Raw genomic sequence first — 21,258 nt, 5'->3', positions numbered from 1 at the left:
CTTTTGGTTAGGTGGCTGTCGGCCTTCTGGGATTTGGCCCAATTCGGCCTTTCCTTTGGCATAATTTAGGAATTTTTATTTATAAATGTTCCTTTAAGATATTTCAGATTTTACCGATATTGGAAAATAAGTGTGGCATGGCAAGAAATTTTTAACTTCCCAATGTTGGATCAAAATTGGGGATTTTTGAAAAATACGCTTTTAAAAAACCGGTTGCCAGGGCAACCGGAAAAAAATTTTTCCTTCCTTTTTGGTGGAAAATGGTTCCCAACAATTTTTTGGGAAAAGTCCCCAATTTTGGTTGTCTTAGCCCAAGCTGGTTAATGGGTAAAGGGGGTAAAAGTGGGCCATGCATTTTTCCCCCCCCCCCCCCCAGTCCAGTCTGAATAGGGTTAAGGTACAGACTGTGGAGTTTACACGCCTCTCCTAATATACTTATACTAACATGACAGGCTTTATTGTGTGAAGTGCTGAATACGGTTGCCTTCCCTATCCCCCCCCCCCCCCAAAAAAAGACCAGTTCGTGTTTGATCACTTCGAGTCAAAACTGGGTGGGCTGATCAGGCAATATTATGCCAAAATATTTGTACTTTATGCCAAATGCGACACCCATTTAATGTTATCGCTGATATTTTGTTGCTTTTCTGTAGCCGCGTAGTGTTATTATTCACTAATTGTTGCCATACATTGCCATACATAGAAGTGCTTAATACGATGTTTCCTTTCCTTGCCTGCCAGAAAGACCAGTTCGTGGTTGATGACCTGCAGTCGGTATTCCAGCCGGACGGACTCGGCAACTCCCACCCCATCTACGTGCCTGTCAATCATCCCGACGAGATCAGCGAGATCTTTGACGCCATCTCGTATGCCAAGGTACGAGCTTTATAGGGACTTTACACTCAAACCGAATTAGCAGGAATCAAGCAGAACCAGCAGGAATTAAGTATATAGGCCACATTCGGGGCCATTCGGGTGGGAATTCCAAATGGACCTTATATCCCCTTCACACGAGAAGGAATGAGCCAAAATGTCGTCAGAATGAAAATTCTTTTCTATTCCTGATAATTCCTAGTGTATTCTACAAATTCTCACTGCATTTCAGATATTCTTTTGGCCACATTCTGGCAGGATTTGAACTGGCTTGCCGTTTTGGTTCTCCATCGAATGAGATAAGAATAAGGTTGGAATGCCGTAGAATGCGGTCATACTGCAGTTAGAATTATGATAGTTAAAATACACTTAGAATACACTTTGAATGCCGTTCTCCACTTCAAATGCACCTCGAAAGTTTTAGCATGTCAAAAACTTTGGGGCAAAAGAACAGGCACAAATATCTGGAATGCAGTAAGAATGTCTAGAATACACAACGAATTCCCAGGAATAGAAAAGAATTTTCATTCTGACGGCGTTCTTGCTCTCGTGTGAAGGGGCCTTAAGATACGTCAGGATGCAGTTAGTTACTCAAGCAACTGGATATGTATGATTTTGGTAACGGCCTGACGTTTCAGATAGCATATACTGTCTTAAGTCATTGTAAGTGAAGAGATCTGTTATAAACTGCTTAAATACCTTACGAGCTAGAGACAATTTTTGATTGTCCAATAGGAAACAAAGATAAGACAACGTAAAGACGAAGTTTATGCAATGAGCGATGCCTTTAGCAAATCTGATTGGTGGATGTATACTCCCATGGCGTGTAGAGTCCTTACAACGCTAACTGCCTCTGTACTATAGACTGTAAAACTTGGTAGAAACGACGTCGACTGTAAACTATATTCTACTTCACTCTTGTTGTTTGGTTACGGTATAAAAACAATTTCTAACAGATCTCTTCAGTCTCACCGACAAAAAGATAGTGGATGCTATCTGAAACGTCTGACCGTTACCAAAACCATATCCAGTTACTTGTTCCTGTCGAACACAACCAGGTTTCTGACTGTCTGGAATAAGATACAGTAGGATTGACAAACAGGAACCTTTTCTGCATATTTGCACTGGTGCAGGTAACATTGAAAATGCACCAGACACATTTTACCTGCACCACTCTGAATTTAGGAAGTATTACTATATGGATCATACAATTTAGTTTTATTATACAATTTATGTTCTATTTTTTCTTTTATACTCTATAGGTGGTAACAGTCAATGCAGCTTATAACAATCCATATACAGCTACACCATGGGGCTTTTATGTATAAAACCCAGTACATGGACCAGTGCAGGTTAGGTGCAGGTAGACATCAGAAATACCTGCACAGCTCTAATTTTACCTGCACTAACCTGTATGTGCAGGTGGTATTTCGAGCCCAGGAAAGATCATGAAGCGTAACTCCCAATCGTATTTTGCTGAAAGGTAAGGCGTGTATAATTTTTACTTTTGCTTGTTGCAGGGAGGTTCGTTGATCTACATGATGGTGGACTTCCTCGGTGAGGACACATTCAGGAAAGGACTAACGGTAAGTGACATTCACAATTACACATTTTTACATTTTAAACTGTATTGAAATCATGACAAAAGTAAAAAGAGTAAGTATTACCTTTTAAAGGAAACCTAACCAATATTAGTGCGACTCAGGAACTTCAACTTTCAAAGTCAGTTTTGCACTTTTCTACGTAAGAACATCAAACAACATTATTCCATCCCATGCTTCCATCTTTGATGTCATTTTGCATCTAAAATGCCGTGAAAGTCATCGTACTGAGGATTCCTTGTGCGCCTGTTTCTTTGCCATTTTGAACCTCTCAAAGTGTGAAATAATCAGCTGTAAATGTTGGTAAAGTGCAGTAAATAGTAATATTGTACATTATTCAATCCACAGCTGTACCTGAATGCCTTGGCCTACAGCAATGCCTTCCATGATGACCTGTGGCACTATTTGACAGAGGTGAGTCGTGATTTCTTTCAGAAGAATTCAGATATCATTTTATGACTTGAATGTCCTTTTGGAAGTTCCAAATATCTATTAAACAATGTAACATCCATTGGCATAATACCGGTCGGTTTACTGCAATTTCTCAAGCAATGCTAATTTGGCAAATGATCAACGCATCATTTTCTCCAGTTACATGTTGCTGTTACAGCTTACCTTTGCCACTTCTTCTGTGTAAATTATTTTGTCTCTCTGGTCCTGCTAAAAACATAATATCGTAATTGGAACACACCGTGGAATTGCACGGAGAACGGGCGCGTGGTTGGAAGGGGGTGCACTATACCGGTCGAACGAAACACGGCACAATTAACTGCCGCTATGTACCTTTATACATCCTCTGTTGTTCCTTTCTTTCCTGTTAGTAGTTGCACAAAACAAAAATCTGCATGAGCATACAAAAAGTCATGAGAAAATGGGCGTATACTGACAAGAATTTTCATTTAATTTTGGTCCGTCACAACCGCTATGACGTAAAACTTTACTGCTGGCCGTAGCATTAAAAATGGCGGGAAAATGGCGGCGTACGTTCAATTTGACCCATTCAGCCGTAGATCCGGGCGATAATGCAACGGTTCCTCACACTTTTACACGAGTTGTAGGTCACCAAAAGAAATTCAAGATTGCTGTTGAATCATGCTCGTCTTGTGCCGTGAGCACATGTGATTATTGTCTACAACTCTGGCGATGAACGTGACAGTGTGTTTGTCCCACGACGAGCTCGCCTGCCCCGAAAATGACCTGAAAACTTTTGGCCTTGTTGTCTTCGAATGCATTGTTATCGATGCTTTGTAAATTATGTATTGGACACCTAGATGTCTGAAGTGTGCATACCTCAGAAATAACTATTGTTGCATGTGTAGATCTCTTTAAGTTTCACTATTTTTAATCGACCGGTATAAGGCTTATGACCGGTATTATGCCAATGCATGTTACATGTCCTTCTGTAAAATCACACACGCACTGAATATTTCAAACCAGATTCAACATCATGCACCGATAGCATTTTTGGCATCGCCGCTGTCAATATTACATAAATCCCGTTCAACTAATTTCCAAACTGCTCTGTAAGTTAAGAATTACACGGAATTAATTAGAAGTAATTGTTATAACTATCGTCAACTGTCTTCTCAGGGAGCAAAGCTTGACGGCAAAGATGTCGGCCTGCCCGGAGGGAACGTAAAGACTGTGATGGACACATGGACTCTGCAGATGGGCTACCCTGTCATCAGCGTCGTCGCAAACGGAAACCAGTATGACGTCACTCAGAAGCACTTCCTGTTCGACTACACCGCAAACGTCACCGACAAATATGGCGACTTGGGGTTAAGTTTCTGGTTCTTATCAGCTTTTTGACAATGAATATCGTGCAGACACTGCAGTGTGTTTCGTTTTTGCCTTAATGCAACGTGTACAACTTTTCACACAATCATTACTCTCTATAAGATTCATATTATAAAAGTTTCAACGTGTTTAACTCCTCATATCTTTTAACAGATACAAATGGTATGCTCCACTGACATATTCACAAGGCACAGCCAACTTGGACAATCCACTGACGCAATGGATGACTCCAGATGACGACACATGTATGTATATACTTTAGAGCAGTTGTAAAATGAGCAAACATATTGCGTAGATTGTAAAAAATCTGAAAAGGGATAACGTTACTAATATGTTAGAATGCAAAGGTTCAAAGAAGATATAAAAGAACAAAAATTAAGATTCTATTATTTGGTATACAATACTTTGTGTGTCATAGTCATATGTTCAACCTTAGTTCCTGACCAGTTAGATTTTATGATAAAAAGGTAACTTTTGTGGCGAAACTGTTTGCATTCTCACGCTCTCATCAGTTTTCGGATTCCAAAGAATATCATCCACAACATCAAATTAACATATGTTTATGTTGAAGCTGAATGTTATCGGCTGAATATGAAAAGAACTAGCTTTTCGAAATTGTCCTGATTTTATCATATTTTAATGTCTAGAATACAATTTTAAGACTCTATATCCGTACACAAAATAAAGTGCTTACCAACAAGCTTTCGATCAGTCTTCTGATCCTTATCAAGTTGAAATAACCCAAAGCCTACGTCACACATCCGGAACGGAAGTTTGACGTCACCAAAGGGTCAAAGGGGCTTGGCAGTCGGTATCGGCCCCGGTCTCGGTTGAACTTACATTAATCACCTTTTTTCCCTTATAGTAACCCTTCAAGGTGTCACCCCAAATACTGACTGGATCGTGGTAAACATCGACCAGAAGAACTACTACAGAGTTAACTACGACTCCGACAACTGGGATAAACTTAAGACAGCACTGATGACAGACCACACGGTAAGTCTTACTTTTTAAGCTAGGAGCACAACCCGCCGTACGTGCAAATACGTGCTGTCTACGTGCCAAAACGTGGGTAATCTTTTGGGATCCGTAAGTGGTAAGTACCGCCTCCGTAAGAACTCGTAGTATATATAGAGAGAATCCGGTGGATTTTGGAGCACGCAGACACTCCCTAAAGCTTTATGTAGAGGAAAACTTTGTGTGCCATCGGCCTGCGGATTCGCCCCCCGTACGTGCCAGTACGGGCGACACGCCTGCCCTGTGCAGCCTAAACGTTTTTAGAAATACGTGACGGACGTGTTCTCCCAAAAAAACGTACGGACAAAATCCACGTACGGCGGGTTATGCCCTTTATCAAATTACACACAGTACTTAATCAAACATATCATATCAATTGAAAGTTGCCCTGCCATTGTCTTGATTTCTAACTAATACATTTTTGCCATTTATTTTTCCAGGTTTTTAAGAAAACGGACAGGGCTGGACTGATCGACAACGCTTTCAGTTTTGCACGGTAAAAACTTAGAAATGACTTCGAGAAAGCTTAAGTAGCCTGGGTACCATCTGGGTAGTAGTTCGCTCCTATGTTCGCTTCTGCTACCTAACAGAGAAGCGACTGTGTAAACTGTATGATAAATTTCAGGGCGGGAAGTGACTGTACATAGTGTATAATGAACGCCGGAGCGAACTATTTTCCGGAATATAGTAGTGAAGCGACTGCCACTGTATAAAGTGTATGACAAATGTCAGAGCGAGAAGCGACTGTATGTAGTGTATAATTAACGCCGGAGCGAACTATTTTCCGGATGGTACCAGGCAGGCTAACTCATCTCCGCATCACGTGCCAATAAAGACGTAATAAACGGTATATTAATATTTGGAATTAATAAGGATAGTAACTTGCCGCCCTAACCTCCCTGTGTTATTGTCTACAGATCCGGAGACCTGAACATCACAGTAGCGCTGGACATGACGAAGTACCTGGAAAACGAGCTGGACTATGTCCCGTGGGACGCCGCTGTGGGCAGCCTGGCCTATCTTACTGTCATGCTGGAGAGGTCCAAGGTCTACGGCATGTTTAAGGTAAGAATCATACTTATGAAATTGACATTTGCCTACATCATAGTCACGCTGGAGAAGTCCAAGGACTACGGCATGTTATATGGCCTTCACATCGAAATCGAATTAGCAGGAATCAAGCAGAACCAGCAGGAATGAAGTATTGTCCAAAATCCGTGCTACATTCGGGGCCGTTTGGGTGGGAATTCCAAATGGACCTTATATCCCCTTCACGCTAGAAGGAATAAGCCAAAATGCCGTCAGAATGCGGTCATACTGCAGTATTTGTTATAATAGTTAAAAAGAATACACGTTGAATGCCGATCGATATTTCTCCACTCCAAATGCACCTCGAAAGTTTTTAGCATGTCAAAAACTGCCAAAAGAACGGGCACAAATAACTGAAATATAGTGAGATTTTCTAGAGTACGTATACACTACGAATTCCCAACAACAGAAAGGTATTTTCATTCTGACGTCATTCCGGCTCATCCTTGCTCTCGTGTGAAGAGGGCTTAATGTAATCAACTCTACATTAATGGCGATCAGGGCTTCTTAGGTCGGGTTGATCACTTCATCGTAATTCTTGGATCGTAAAAGGCATTGAGATACAAATCAAAATGTACATCGTAAGAAACTTAATACAAAACGGTTATTTAGTTCTTCTAACACTCCCATACATTCACAATTGCTTCCGAACATACTAAATTTGCATCAAAGGTGACAGAATGTAGAGAAACCTCTAGATTGAGATGTACGTGTACAAAGTGCTATCAAAGCATTGTGTCGTGATTTATAATTATGTGGTGTGTTTCTGTTGCCCTTTTCAGGATTACTATCTGACACGAGTCCAGAACCTGTACGACAATTATGGCTGGGCAGACCAGGGGGATAACCAACTCAACATGTAAGTTGGCGCTTCATACTTTTATAGAATATGCATGAAATTGCCCTTACAACAGAGGCCCTCAACATGTGATGTGAGTTAATAGCCACGTTGAATTTGTATCTTTGTGATTCGACTTTCAAATACAGTTTGCTGGCAGCCTTACATTTCTACATTTCAGCTTGTTTCTTGTTGAGCTTGGGCGGAAAAAAAATGTGTAAAAAACCCAAGATGGCTAAATTTTCAATATAGACACCACGAGTCTACCACACTAGACTCGTTATCACCTTTACAACTACAGCCATAGCTACCATGTCAGTGTCACCTCTACAAGCACAATCATCACGCTATAACACAACGTATCTTGGTACTTTCTCGTCATGTTGACTATCTCCAAAGAAGAAAAAAATCTTTTATTTTTCTGAAAACAGTTGAAAATTAATGAGCGCGCCGATGTCATCCATGAAATTTACTATGGCCTTTTATATGCTAATTAAATTGCACTACCAATCATCTTCCACCATTAGGGTAATCACTAAATGTCTGACTTTTCAAATTTTGACAGATTTGCACAAGTCACAGCTATTGGCCGGTACTGTCGCCTTGGCAACGAGACGTGTATTGACGAGGCGAAGAGGCAGTTTAACCAGTGGAAGTCTGAGGCTGACCCTGACAACAACAACCCGTAAGTAACAACACTCATCAGCAACAAATGCTGTCCAGTCAAAGACTGACTTTACCTTAACAATTTGTCAAAGCAGACATTACCTTGATAATATATTTTTCTGTGTCGTTCATTCCAATGAACCATGGCTGAGTATTGCGCTCATAATCTTTTAAAAACCAGCATCTAACGTCAGATTGCATTTCAACTTAGACCTTCATTTAGGTACTTCATGTTGTCTATCTATCAACACAGATATTTGAACATTCACAACTATCAATAAAACAAAACAAAATGAAAGTGACCACCTCACCATTCCTTGACCTGTAGGTAAAGTTATGTCCTAGATATTTGATAAATGATAATAACTCATGACACAACTACACAACATATCGTTAGTTATACATCAGTGTATCATTAACAAAGAATTCGTGACGTTTTCTCACGTCTAGTATTAAAGCGGACTTCAAGACCACCGTGTACTGTAACGCAGTCCGGTACGGGAAGGTGGAGGACTATGACTTTGTGTGGGACAGGTACAGGATGTCTACCAACGCCGCAGAGCAGTCCAAACTTCTGCTCGGTCTCGGCTGTAACAGGGAGCCATGGGTACTCAGCAGGTCAGTTGCTTAGACATTAAGCTAAGGGCACAACCCGCCGTACGTGCAATTTTTTCCGTAGTTTTTTTTTTTTTGGAGGCCACGTCCGCCACGTATTTCTGAAAAATTTCAGGCTGTACAGGACAGGCGCGTCGCCCGTGCGGGGTCGAATCCGCAGCCCGATGGCACGCAAAGTTTTGCTGCACGTAAAGTTCTACGGCGTGTCTGCGTGCTCCAAAATCCGTCGGATTCCCTACGAGTTCGTACGGAGGCGGTACTTACCACTTATTGATCCCAAAAGATTGCCCACGTATTTGCACGTACGGCGGGTAGTGCCCTTAGCTTTAGACATTTAGTAAAGTTTAAGTCCTTCTCACAGCGTATGGCATATGGGGCGTATGTGAACTGCATTCTATGACTATGCTTTGCTATTTAAGTGTACATTATACTGGTTTTGTTGGGTTTGGCTTCTTTTTAGGTAGTGGAAGACGAATTCACCCACTTCTTCTATAATATGTGGGTTCTTTCCTGTTGGAGTCTAATCATATATTGCATACATGTGTTTGTACTTAAATCATAACTAAAGAGTCTAATAATATTCCTATTCCCACACCTATCTTACAGACACCTGGACCGGTGCCTGAACTCTAAGGAAGTCCGTCGGCAGGACGCTCGGACGTGTATCCAGTACGTCATGCAGAACGAGTACGGGCGGTCTCTGGGATGGGACTTCGTCAGGGCGAAGTGGACGGATCTACAGACTACGTAAGTTCATCACGAAATTGTCTCTATATCGCCTTTCTTAGTCCGGGAGGCGATACCTGAACAATTGCTGTTTCGTAGCCCACCCAGTACATGATTAGTTCACTATCATAGAATGGTAGCGTGATGTCTCCCGATTATTTTAAGGTATGTTGTTGCAAATTTATGCAAATTAGGCGATTATTTCCAAAATTAGAAATAAAGCAGCATAACTTGAGTTATACAAAAAAACATAGGGTTAATTACAGCCCCCACCGGGGCTTACAGTCGTTATCAAACGTTAAGAAAAGGGTTGCCAAAAGTCTTTGTCAGTCTTTGAAAAAAAGCTATGACCTAACCGGGCAAAAATACGGCATGGAACAGTTCTTTTAAAACCATTTGCAAGCCCAGTTACCGTGAATACTATCTAAGACCAAGCTACAGTCCACATTCATTTATTTGGACACATCATAGATATGTTTATATACAGATAGTGGTACTGATTTTAAAACACCACCATTGATACCACTGTACTTAATGTGTTGAACCCGCAGACTTGGTGGTTTTTCCTCGCTCTCTCGTCTCATCGCGAGCGCCACAGACGCCTTCAACACCGAGTTCCAACTTCAGGAGGTATCAGTATGCACTTTCTACTTACAAGCCTTTCTACTTTACACATCTATTCAATCTTTATTCAGCTTATGAGTTGTTAAATTGTATTATTATTTTTACTTTGGAGGAAGACTACGTATAAGCCACGAGGCTTTTTTTCTTCCCCCCTGCATGTACTTTCATCCTTTAATTTGTTTTATGTTATCTTTTTTTTAAATTGTGCAAAATAAATTAAAAAAATCAAATCAAATCAAGCCTTAAATCTGAGATGTGAAATCATCATGATATATATATATGCATCTACCATTATATGTTTGTATCAGTAAAAATAACTAAGTTTGATCTTAATTCTGTTAAACATTGGAGACAAGATTAGATCAAATGATTCAAATATTCATGGTCCACTTGTGTTCGTGGAAGTTTTAGACAATTTTTCCGACTTGTTGCTTTTGCATGTTTGTTGCAAAGACGCCAGGAATGAATATGAGAACTTTTAAGTGAGAAATCATAATCCAAATATGAGTTGTAAACTTCCTGGCACGTTTGACCAATTGCTGACGTCATGTCTCCGTAAGATCACGTGTTAGAAAGATCACGAGTCTGTAACTCTCGCGGGGTTACGTTCTAAAGTGATTGGTCATTGTTGATCCTGAAGAAGGCAACTATGGTTGCTGAAAATTTGATCCGTGTACATCTTAGTGTTGGAAGAAAATTTATCTTTGTATAAATAGAAGATTTGCACTAAAACGATTCCTATTCACCGCCTCATAGCTGATTGAATTTGCCGAAAAACATCCTGACGCCGGTTCGGCCACCAGGGCCATCGAACAGGCCATAGAGAGGACCAAGACCAACATCAGGTGGATGAACGACAACGAGGAGGTCATCTACAACTGGCTACTTCAGAACATGTAACAAACAGGTGTATCATGCTACATCTACCATTGGCTACTTCAGAACATTTAACAAACAGGTGTATCATGTTTCATCTACCACTGGCTACTTCAGAACATGTAACAAACAGGTGTATCATGTTTCATCTACCACTGGCTACTTCAGAACATGTAACAAACAGGTGTATCATGCTACATTTACCATTGGCTACTTCAGAACATTTAACAAACAGGTGTATCATGTTTCATCTACCACTGGCTACTACAGAACATGTAACAAACAGGCTATCATTTACCGCTGGCTACTTCAGAACATGTAACAAACAGGTGTATCATGCTACATCTACCACTGGCTACTACAGAACATGTAATAAACAGCTGTATCATGTTACATCTACGAGTGGCTACTTCAGACTATGTAACAAACAGAGGTGTATCATCTACAACTGGCTACTTCAGAACATGTAACAAACAGGTGTATCATGTTACATCTACGATTGGCTACTTCAAAACATTTAACAAACATGCGTATCATGTTACATCTACCACTGGCTACTAAAGAACATGTAACAAACAGATGTATCATGTTACATCTACAACTGACTACTTTAAGACATGTTACAAACAGGTGTATCATGTTACATCTACAACTGACTACTTTAAGACATGTTACAAACAGGTGTATCATGTTACATCTACCACTGGCTACTTTAGAACACGTAACAAACAGGTGTATCATGTTACATCTAGAACATGTAACAAACAGGTTGTCATTTACTACTGGCTACTTCAGAACATGTAACAAACAGGTTGTCATTTACTACTGGCTACTTCAGAACATGTAACATGTAACAAACAGGTTATCATCTACCACTGGCTACTTCAGAACATGTAACAAACAGGTGTATCATGTTACATCTAGAGCACGTAACAAACAGGTTGTCATTTACTACTGGCTACTTCAGAATTTCTAACAAACAGGTTATCATTTACTACTGGCTACTTCAGAACATGTAACAAACAGGTTATCATTTACTACTGGCTACTTCAGAACATGTAACAAACAGGTTATCATTTACTACTGGCTACTTCAGAACATGTAACAAACAGGTGTATCATGTTACATCTAGATCTACGATTGGCTACTACAGAACATCTAAAATTAGCAGTTTCATAACATGTCACACATCTGGTTACTTGAATAGTTAGCTGTATTGTGATGAAATGAAATTCTTGATAATTGTGTTGTGTTGTTTTTTTCAATTTCGTAGTCTTCACTATTCTTTCTTATACTTTGAAGTAAAAGTCATAATTTGAAAATGTTGTTGTACATAATGTATAATGTCCTAATGTGAAGAATAGTAGCTCTCTATGTAGCTGGACATTTCAACAGCAGAAAGAGTTTATATTTACAGTGTGTCTTTACATAAATTTCTGTTCTTCAACTGTATACGTGCATGTATACGTGAATAATTTCATAGGGTTAAAGAATTACAGGATATCAAGATTCATTATTCATAACCAAGACATAATGCCACAGCCGACTTTTCAGTGACCGTCTTTCACCTTCCTCATGGCAATGTGAACCAGTCAGAAATGCCCTGAGGAAGGTGACAGGCGGCCACCGAAACAAACGTAGATTGTAAGTAAATTGGTTTTTAATAGATAGCATTGTTTTCCTGTTCGATGTGCTGATAAGAAATGTGTGGAGATTCTGACATTTTCGATAGTATTAGGTTTTGTTTCACATAGTCCTAATTGTAGACATGACAGCATAGTGTAGGTCTTCGGTAAGTAGGTCATAGCTCGTTTTACTTACCTTCCATCCAATCAACCACAATTGAATACACATCTTCAAATCGTTTTTGAATTATTGTATAACGCACAACGAATTACCATTTTAATACCTGTTAACTTTCTGCAGTGTGGAAGCTGTACTAGGCAGTATTGGTCATTGGTTTTATGATGATTTAGTTTCAAGTGCAATCTTGTGGAATGAATCCGTTGATGTAGATGACCGCAAGTATGCAACGTCAAAATCTGTGTGAGTTCAATAAAACAATTGCCTTCATTCAGCACGCTTTGATATTTCTTTGTGATGACTGATAGTATTATTTGTCTATAATATGATAGTCCCATATTACCTGATTTCGAATACAAAATATAGAGAACCTGTTGTAAATTGCATCTCTTGCTAGCTTATATTGTTTAAAAGTATATTCAGTAAGATGAACAGCACACTTCACTTCTGTCCCATAGCACAGTAATATAGTTTATTCACTAAATAAAACAAAACGGAGTATATATCTAAATAGATACAGACTATAAGCTTCCAGTTTGCCAAATTTCTCACATACAAAAAGAATGAGGGAAATGTGTTACAAGTTAGAAGTTGCAGCAATATTTATTTCCATCAAGACGTTGATAAAGATTACATGATAGATCGTGGTAAATCAATCGATCATATTGCAATACCAGACATTGGAAACAGTGTTAATGATAGAAGAATAAACAGTATACAGCCAAACCTGTCTGGTGCGGCCACTCAAGGGACTGTAGAAATGTGGCCTGGCTACAGTCAAACCTGTATTAGCGGCAACATTTACATAGCGACCACTTGGCCATTGTGGTGACTATTTGTCGGTCCCTTGGATTTTTCCCATTGATCTAAGGATTAAGAAATAGTCTATATCGACCACCTGTCCAACGCGGCCACGGCCACACGATTCCCTGTCCCGGAGATACAGAAACGCTGCCTATTGCGACCATACAGCGGCCGTATGTCACCCTGCGGCAAGTTTGACATCGTAGTTTGCAAGGATTTGGAGTTCCCGACAGGATCAATGTGCATTTTCCCAGAACTATCGTAGAGTGGAATTTGTTATCACCAAGTACAGTAGGGGCATCTTCTCTGGGTAGTTTTAAAGAACACTTACAGATAGATGTACAAAGGTTAAGTATAACGGGTCGTTCAGTGTAATATAACCAGCTGCTGCCGCGCCGCGTGCCTGCGAAGCTGGTGTGTCACGCCGAAGGGCGGTTATACCGGCTATATTGATACAGATACAGATACTTATTTACATACAAATTATAATTACAATGCATCCAAAGGCCGGTATAAATAAACGTATATTGCATTGTGTCCAAATTATGTTTGTGAGTAGACCTTTGGAAGAAGAACATGTAGGTCGATGTTTGCACATTGTTGGCTTTCGGCGGGTACTCGCGAGCTGAAATGTTTTTTTTTTGTCAGTGTATACCATCGATCTGGACATGTCAGTCATGTTTTGTTTAAACTCTCCCTGTGCTTGTAAACAAAGATTATTATAAATCCTGCAAACTTTGAAAGTTTTGAAAGTGTTGGCTTGTAAAGGATCCTTACAGGGAACGCCAGATTCGGCATCCTTACCTGCTCCTTCCAGAAAATAAAGTTGGCGTCAAATGCTCATATCAACAAATTAAGTCAAATCACAGCGGCTTTCCATTACGCACATCAGAATTCTCTGTTACAAAGATGGCCTTCCATTCTCGCTTCGATAAAATAAATGCGCATCAGGAATTTGTAAGTTGAGAGCGAGATATGTGTGCTCTACAAACGTTACGCCAAATTGTCATGGAGTTACTTCGGTTGAGAGTGAGATATGTGTACTCTTCAAACATTACGCAATATCGTCATGGAGTTACTTCGGTTGAGAGTGAGATATGTATACTCTACAAACATTACGCCATATCGTCATGGAGTTACTTCGGTTGAGAGTGAGATATGTGTACTCTACAAACATTACGCCATATCGTCATGGAGTTACTTCGGTTGAGAGTGAGATATGTGTACTCTTCAAACATTACGCAATATCGTCATGGAGTTACTTCGGTTGAGAGTGAGATATGTGTACTCTACAAACATTACGCCATATCGTCATGGAGTTACTTCGGTTGAGAGTGAGATATGTGTACTCTACAAACATTACGCCATATCGTCATGGAGTTACTTCGGTTGAGAGTGAGATATGTGTACTCTTCAAACATTACGCAATATCGTCATGGAGTTACTTCGGTTGAGAGTGAGATATGTGTACTCTACAAACATTACGCCATATCGTCATGGAGTTACTTCGGTTGAGAGTGAGATATGTGTACTCTACAAACATTACGCCATATCGTCATGGAGTTACTTCGGTTGAGAGTGAGATATGTGTACTCTTCAAACATTACGCAATATCGTCATGGAGTTACTTCGGTTGAGAGTGAGATATGTGTACTCTACAAACATTACGCCATATCGTCATGGAGTTACTTCGGTTGAGAGTGAGATATGTGTACTCTTCAAACATTACGCAATATCGTCATGGAGTTACTTCGGTTGAGAGTGAGATATGTATACTCTACAAACATTACGCCATATCGTCATGGAGTTACTTCGGTTGAGAGTGAGATATGTGTACTCTTCAAACATTACGCAATATCGTCATGGAGTTACTTCGGTTGAGAGTGAGATATGCATGCATGACCTTTGAACAAACATGCCTTTAAACAAGAAAGGCGGTTCAAGATGGCGGCTTGGGCACAATACTTCCTTGTCGCTGTTGTACTTTACGTGATCATATCAACAGGTACGACGTTTCTGTTGTCTGTCTGGTCTCAACGTGATTCTAAATATTCAAAATAGCTGTTACTCAAGCTATGGGAAATAAGTTTGGAAATTTTATATCCATTTACTTGAGTAACTGTCAGGTTTCGATGGGTGTCCACCTTTCATCGATGTGACATATTTCTGTACGGGCATGTGGGAAACTGGGGGGAGGGGAGTTACTCACGAACAATATTAATTTCCAAAGATATTTCTACATACATTGTAGGATGTTCTATTGATTATATTCTAATTAACATAGTAAATTCTACTTTAGACGTGAGCGATGTATCCGAAGAAGACCAAATCAATCTACCAACGTTTTTGCCCCAGGATATAGAAGCATTTTTTGTTTCAACTCGAATTATTGACTACAAATTTTGACAGGATGTTCCTAAAGGCCACCCCTCAATATACAATTGACAAAATGATGTAAAAAAGCGTGATTCAAATTTTCTATAGCAATACAAATGACAATGGTATCTTTTTGGTAACAACACTTTTGCTTGCCATTTATAAATAACCTTAATATTCATTTTCTACAGGGAAAGATGATTTTAGTTTGATTTTTGATGCATGATATATGTGTCTATTACTGGATGTATTGATGAAAAAGAATCGTGTGAAAAATTTCAGAATTAAGGTTAGGATATGTGCTCTGTGCAAATAGCAGGTGATATAACTATGGGACTCTTTGTTTGATAAGCATATCAATCGCGGACAATGTTCCTGTAAGACAAATAGAGGTGAAAGATGAATAGTTCAGTGACAGGTATTCCATTTGCAAACGCAAGGTACGTAGTATGCTACATCTGTACAAAATTGGCCTTTAACTAATAGTACTATTCAATATGGCATTTTTTGCAGGAAGACTTCCTTGTTACAGGACTGATATATATCCCACATTCGTAACAATGTAAACAGAAGCAAATCCATTGACATGGTGTCTTTCAAAAACATTTCACCTAACACAGTAATTATATATGTTGAGTTTCCAAAAAACATTTAGACTATTATCATACGGCTGAAAAATTCGACGAAAATTAATACAAAGCTTCACAAGAAGATCATGAGGCCATTTTGACTCAAACGCTCAACCGGTATAGTCTTCTCCTGAACTATTTACTTTCCTATCACTAACAATATAGCGTTTACGGAAAATGATTTCATCACATGGTCTGTCATGGAAAGAATCTAGGATGAAGGGGAATTCTTTAATAGAACCTGCGTGTGCCTACAATTCGATGTCTCTCGACACCTTCCTCACAGTTTCTATCTGTGATTTCTGCCTCTCGCCGCTGCATGTAGTTCTTGTAGGAGTATGTATGGATCACAGAGGTTGTCTTTATAAAATAAGTCACCCCCAATGCTGAACAGGGACAAGAGAGGGTATACATTTGGCCATGTTTTGGGATTTTTTAGCGCCGGAAAAGCGCCACCTACATCGGCTACATATAGCGGCGAGAAGCAGAACTCAAGTTAAAAACTCTGAGTAAGGTGATCATGAGTAAGAGACATAGAAACGTGAGAAAAGTAAGTACCTACTTGTTGTCTCGTCGTCGTCGTAGGTCGGCATGCTTACATAAAACGGGTTATACCGCCCCTTACTGGTTGTCTAAAGAACTCTCATATATTCAATATGCTATTCAGTGCGCGCCCAGCAAGGTACCCCATTGGCTGACCGATCGCCGGGCGTATACCAACCCATTGGGATACAGGATGATACAGTCATCCCAGATGATCTGATGACAGCTTCATCCCAAGTAAGCGGATCCGAGGCGTACAGGGGCCGCTTGAACGGTGATGGTGCATGGGAGCCGTCAGGACAAGGTACAAATGAGTTCCTGGCGGTGGATCTACAGTACAATCGTTACATCTTTGGTATCCAGACCCAGGGACAGGGAAATGGTTACGTGGAGACCTACAGTATCATATACCAGATGGACAACACAACAGATCTACGTGGAAGTACCAAGGTAATGTTTACACTCACTATCATTGCATCACAATGGCCTTGCATCCTGATGAATACGACGAATCCGAAATCGTGCATAATGGCGAATACGGAACTGGTACGGATTCCCAAAACATAGAGAGAATATTTCGTATTTTTCGAAAATCCTCAAGGTTCCGAATAACGGTTTGTGATGTAGTTGGGGTATGTTACGGATTCCTTGTAAGATCCACCAATAATAGAAACAGAATCCGTTTCCGTACCCGTCTAAAATCCTCGTTTTCACATTTTGTCGGAATTTAGACTCTAAATGACGGAATCTGAAGTTCGGATCTGTTACGGATCAACAAACAAATTTTAAAGATACGGTTCCGTATTTGAAAAAAAAATCCTCAAGTTTCTGACAAGCCGTTTCCGATGTTCAAATTTGTTACGAATCCCTTGTCTGATACGCTTGTATTCGTCTGCATTCGCCAGAAATACATGTACGTATTCACCAGGATTCGAGGCCATTTCCTGCAATTGTGTTCACATGTTTTAATGATCGTTGCCCTTGATGATGATGTGTTTTTTTAGGAATGAAAATCACATTATAGATTAAAATTTGGCATCGTTACCAATTCTATAAGATATGCTCTTTCATGTAGACCTCTCTTGCTAATTCCTTTATCACTTGACCGTAACGTCTACTTGGAGAAAACAACTAAGCTCACTATCAATAACAAACTTGTTTTTCTTACTGTTAGGTTTTCACCGGAAACAGCGACAGCGAGACTATTGCTCAACAAAACTTCACTTCTTACATCTACGCCCGGTATATTCTGGTGAACCCACAGACCTTTTCCGGAGCCCCAAGGTTACGGATAGAACTACTCGGAGTCGATGGTAAAGTAGCTAAATTAGCTATAGCTTTTGTTATTCTTTTTTAAATTTTCAACATAAACAACAAGTACGATATTTTCTTCCAAAAGACTAAAGTTGACTGGTAAGTATAGGAACGTGAAGTGCAAAACAAACAAACAGACAAGCAAATAACAAACAAACAAACACATCTTCATGACGAAGTAGATAGGACCCGAAACTATGGCTCACATTGAAATCTGGACGGTGTTTAACATCGTGAACTTGGAATCTTTTATTACAACAGAATAAAGTTTTGGGGGGGTCGTTTTTGATTCCGACAGAACAACAATTAATGTCATTTTTTTTTTCAGAAAGCTAAATATACTACTGTATTCCGTTCCAGAGTTACCAACAACAAACTCCCCTACAAGCCATGGCGCGTATCAACCAATAGGTGTAGAAGACAACAGCATCATCCCTGATGATCTGATGACAGCTACATCCCAAGTAACCGGATCCGAGGCGTACAGGGGCCGCTTGAACGGTGATGGTGCATGGCAGCCGTCAGGGCAAGGTACAAATGAGTTCCTGGCGGTGGATCTACAGTACAATCGTTACATCTTTGGCATCCAGACCCAGGGACAGGGAAATGGTTACGTGGAGACTTACAGGATCATATACCAGATGGACAACACAACAGATCTACGTCCTTACTCAGAGGATGGTGGAAGTGCTAACTTAAAGGTAAATTTCATATTTACCTGCTATCAAAAATTTTGATGAATGGGAGGGTTTTGTTTGATCAACTTTCGAGAAATAGAGATCTAAGTTTTCCATCTCCAAAAAAGTTCATCGGAAGAACTTAGAGGATGTTTGTTAAATTTTGTATTGTCACTATTTTCTGAAATATTATTTAAGGACACATTTAAGAAAAAAAGTTATACAGAAAGGTATCCATTGTAAAGGTTCCTCAGTAAATCTCCGAATATCATTTCAAAGACTATAATTATGAAAACAACCTAATAACCCACAGCATACTCATTTGTGATTTTAAAAAGAGTAACTCGTCAAACTGTCATACAATTGTAGCTTGTCTGCTAGCATTCTTGCATGTGTGTGGAACTTGGTTCGTAATTGATAACCAACTGGTTTTCTTCTTTTTTTTCTGTCAGAATTTCACCGGAAACAGCGACAGCGAGACTATTGTTCAACAAGACTTCGCTTCTTTTATCTACGCCCGGTATATTCTGGTGAACCCACAAAACTTCTCCGGAGCCCCAAGGTTACGGATAGAACTACTCGGGGTCGATGGTAAGTAGCTAAAATAACACTTGACTTATGCGTAGAAAAACATTTAGACACAAATATTGTCGTCACAAAATTTGCCCAAAATTAGCCATTTCAAATCTTGGAACATGCATTTCTAACAGTGTTATTAGGATTTTCGACAGAACAATAACTATCACGGTGTTACTATGCTAAGACTATGGTACATGAGCTACTTGCAATACTAACGTATTTTCTTCTAGAGTTACCTATAACTAGCTCTCCCACAACACCCTTGTTCTGGACAAGTACAAAAAGTACTGCAACATCATACTCTACCAAGACGTCGCCGACAAATACTGGGGGTCAAAATCCAAGCAGCAGTACAACAGTGCCAAGTAATTACATACAAAATTGTTATGACCTTATAAAAATTCGCTAGTTCTGAATTGTTCGCAAACAGTAAGAAATAATTTATATAATTTTTTTTACTCGACAATATGATATCGGGAAGCTAAAACTTACGTGTCCGCCCATAACAAGCTCTTGAAAAATCAAATCTTCCTTTGGACCGTCAAAACTAAAAATGCTGGAATTATCGTGTGGCATTTCAAAACCTTGCTGTAAGTTTCTTTATCATTTTGGTTAAACATGTAAAAAAATTATATTTCAGACTTGACAAGTAATATGCCCGACACGTATGTTTTTCTGAGCTTTACTCTAGGCTGCAAACATGGATGTGCTCCGAATGTCTTTGTATTAGCAGTGCGTAGTCTACTGTCGCAAATACAGCAGAGGTTTTAGTCATTGGTATTTCCAGGGCACACTTTTCATGTATTTGATGCACTTTGCAGGTCAATCATCCAATGTGATAAACGTAGCAGCTGCAGCTGGGGGCGGAGGTGTTGCATTCCTTGTGTTAATAGTAGTAGCTGTTTTTCTGTTTATGCGCAGGTAAGGTTCCATCTTTTTGAAGCACGTGCTATTTCTGTTGTACTCTATGATACAGTTGCTATTATATTGCAGCTTTTGATGCGGTTTTGACGATTGACTGACTAAGGAGCTCTAAACCTGAGTTTTGAAGGTCTCTATTTTATTTGGCAGACGAAAAAAGAAACGAGCTCGAGCACCCCCAGTTGAAGAGACGTCATCTAACTCGACCGGATACGCCAATGCGTCATTTGTACCTATAGCAGGTAAAGAAGCAAATTTCTGCATATACTAGCTGAAAATTGTTATTGTACTATCTCTCATATTATCGGTGATACTTGTACGTTGGTGGGGGGTTATGATCACTTCATTATAGTATAAATTACTAAAAAACAAATCCCGTAAAGCTAAATGATCCTTGAAGATTGTTTGATTCCTTTTTAGAACAAACCAGACAGAGTGTGCAAGATGACGCTGCTCCAGTACCCGTTGCGACCAGAGCTATGAATCAAATTGCAAATCATGGCATGGAATCACTCAATGAGAATGACAATGAGGTTTGCACTGTACTAGTGGTAGACCTTGTCAAGACTTTAAGAACCTTACTTATAGCATATACATGTATTTCAATTTAACTCTGTTTAAGAGACAGTGTTATCTTTGACTGCTTCACTTAAAACAATGAGTATCGCTGTTATCTTTTAATAACATTTTTGAACGGGCTTTCTATATGCAGAGACCACTTTTCATTGGGAATGTTTTGAACTGGTTAAATTTAACTTAACGTGCATGAAAAAAGACCTTTTTTTTCAATTCACTTTTCTAACATTTCATTTTTGGCATGGGCAGGGAAATAGTTGAAATAAGTTGTGTTTGCTTGCAAATGTTGCCTGTCAAGTTAATTTGTGTTTACC

At 39.6% G+C, this 21,258-nt stretch overlaps 2 protein-coding genes and 1 long non-coding RNA gene across 4 annotated transcripts in view; all 3 read left to right on the top strand.

The window, feature by feature from the left end:
• Positions 1–12,800, top strand: part of LOC118410873 (aminopeptidase N-like) — a gene marked incomplete in the record, with an annotated part of 44,385 nt that extends 31,585 nt beyond the window's left edge. The window contains 15 exon segments of the mRNA XM_035812744.1: positions 739–873; positions 2,391–2,456; positions 2,820–2,885; positions 4,062–4,252; positions 4,425–4,516; positions 5,137–5,267; positions 5,729–5,784; positions 6,206–6,353; positions 7,160–7,236; positions 7,781–7,900; positions 8,332–8,499; positions 9,103–9,243; positions 9,774–9,852; positions 10,603–10,742; positions 10,845–12,800. Coding sequence (XP_035668637.1) covers positions 739–873; positions 2,391–2,456; positions 2,820–2,885; positions 4,062–4,252; positions 4,425–4,516; positions 5,137–5,267; positions 5,729–5,784; positions 6,206–6,353; positions 7,160–7,236; positions 7,781–7,900; positions 8,332–8,499; positions 9,103–9,243; positions 9,774–9,852; positions 10,603–10,742; positions 10,845–10,848 — 1,614 coding nt within the window.
• A 2,468-nt stretch (positions 12,801–15,268) lies between these two features.
• On the top strand, positions 15,269–19,249 carry LOC118411144 (lactadherin-like). The gene is made up of 5 exons (XM_035813190.1): positions 15,269–15,334; positions 17,002–17,327; positions 18,052–18,190; positions 18,552–18,892; positions 19,238–19,249. The coding sequence occupies exons 1-5, from the start codon at positions 15,274–15,276 to the stop codon at positions 19,247–19,249; spliced, it is 879 nt and encodes a 292-aa protein (XP_035669083.1). The 5' UTR covers positions 15,269–15,273.
• Positions 19,250–19,324: 75 nt separating this feature from the next.
• Positions 19,325–20,863, top strand: LOC118410901. 2 transcript variants are annotated; one of them, XR_004830620.1, is made up of 4 exons: positions 19,325–19,459; positions 19,678–19,812; positions 20,269–20,610; positions 20,789–20,863. It is a non-coding gene; the product is annotated as an uncharacterized LOC118410901 (long non-coding RNA). The 2 variants fall into 2 exon arrangements; XR_004830619.1 differs by having other exon boundaries at positions 19,325–19,812.
• Positions 20,864–21,258: the final 395 nt, after the last annotated feature.

Source organism: Branchiostoma floridae, chromosome 3, assembly GCF_000003815.2.
Source record: "Branchiostoma floridae strain S238N-H82 chromosome 3, Bfl_VNyyK, whole genome shotgun sequence".
Classification (NCBI taxonomy): Eukaryota; Metazoa; Chordata; class Leptocardii; order Amphioxiformes; family Branchiostomatidae; genus Branchiostoma; species Branchiostoma floridae.
Note: the sequence above shows the minus strand (reverse complement) of the source record. Positions and strands in the feature narration are given on the sequence as shown.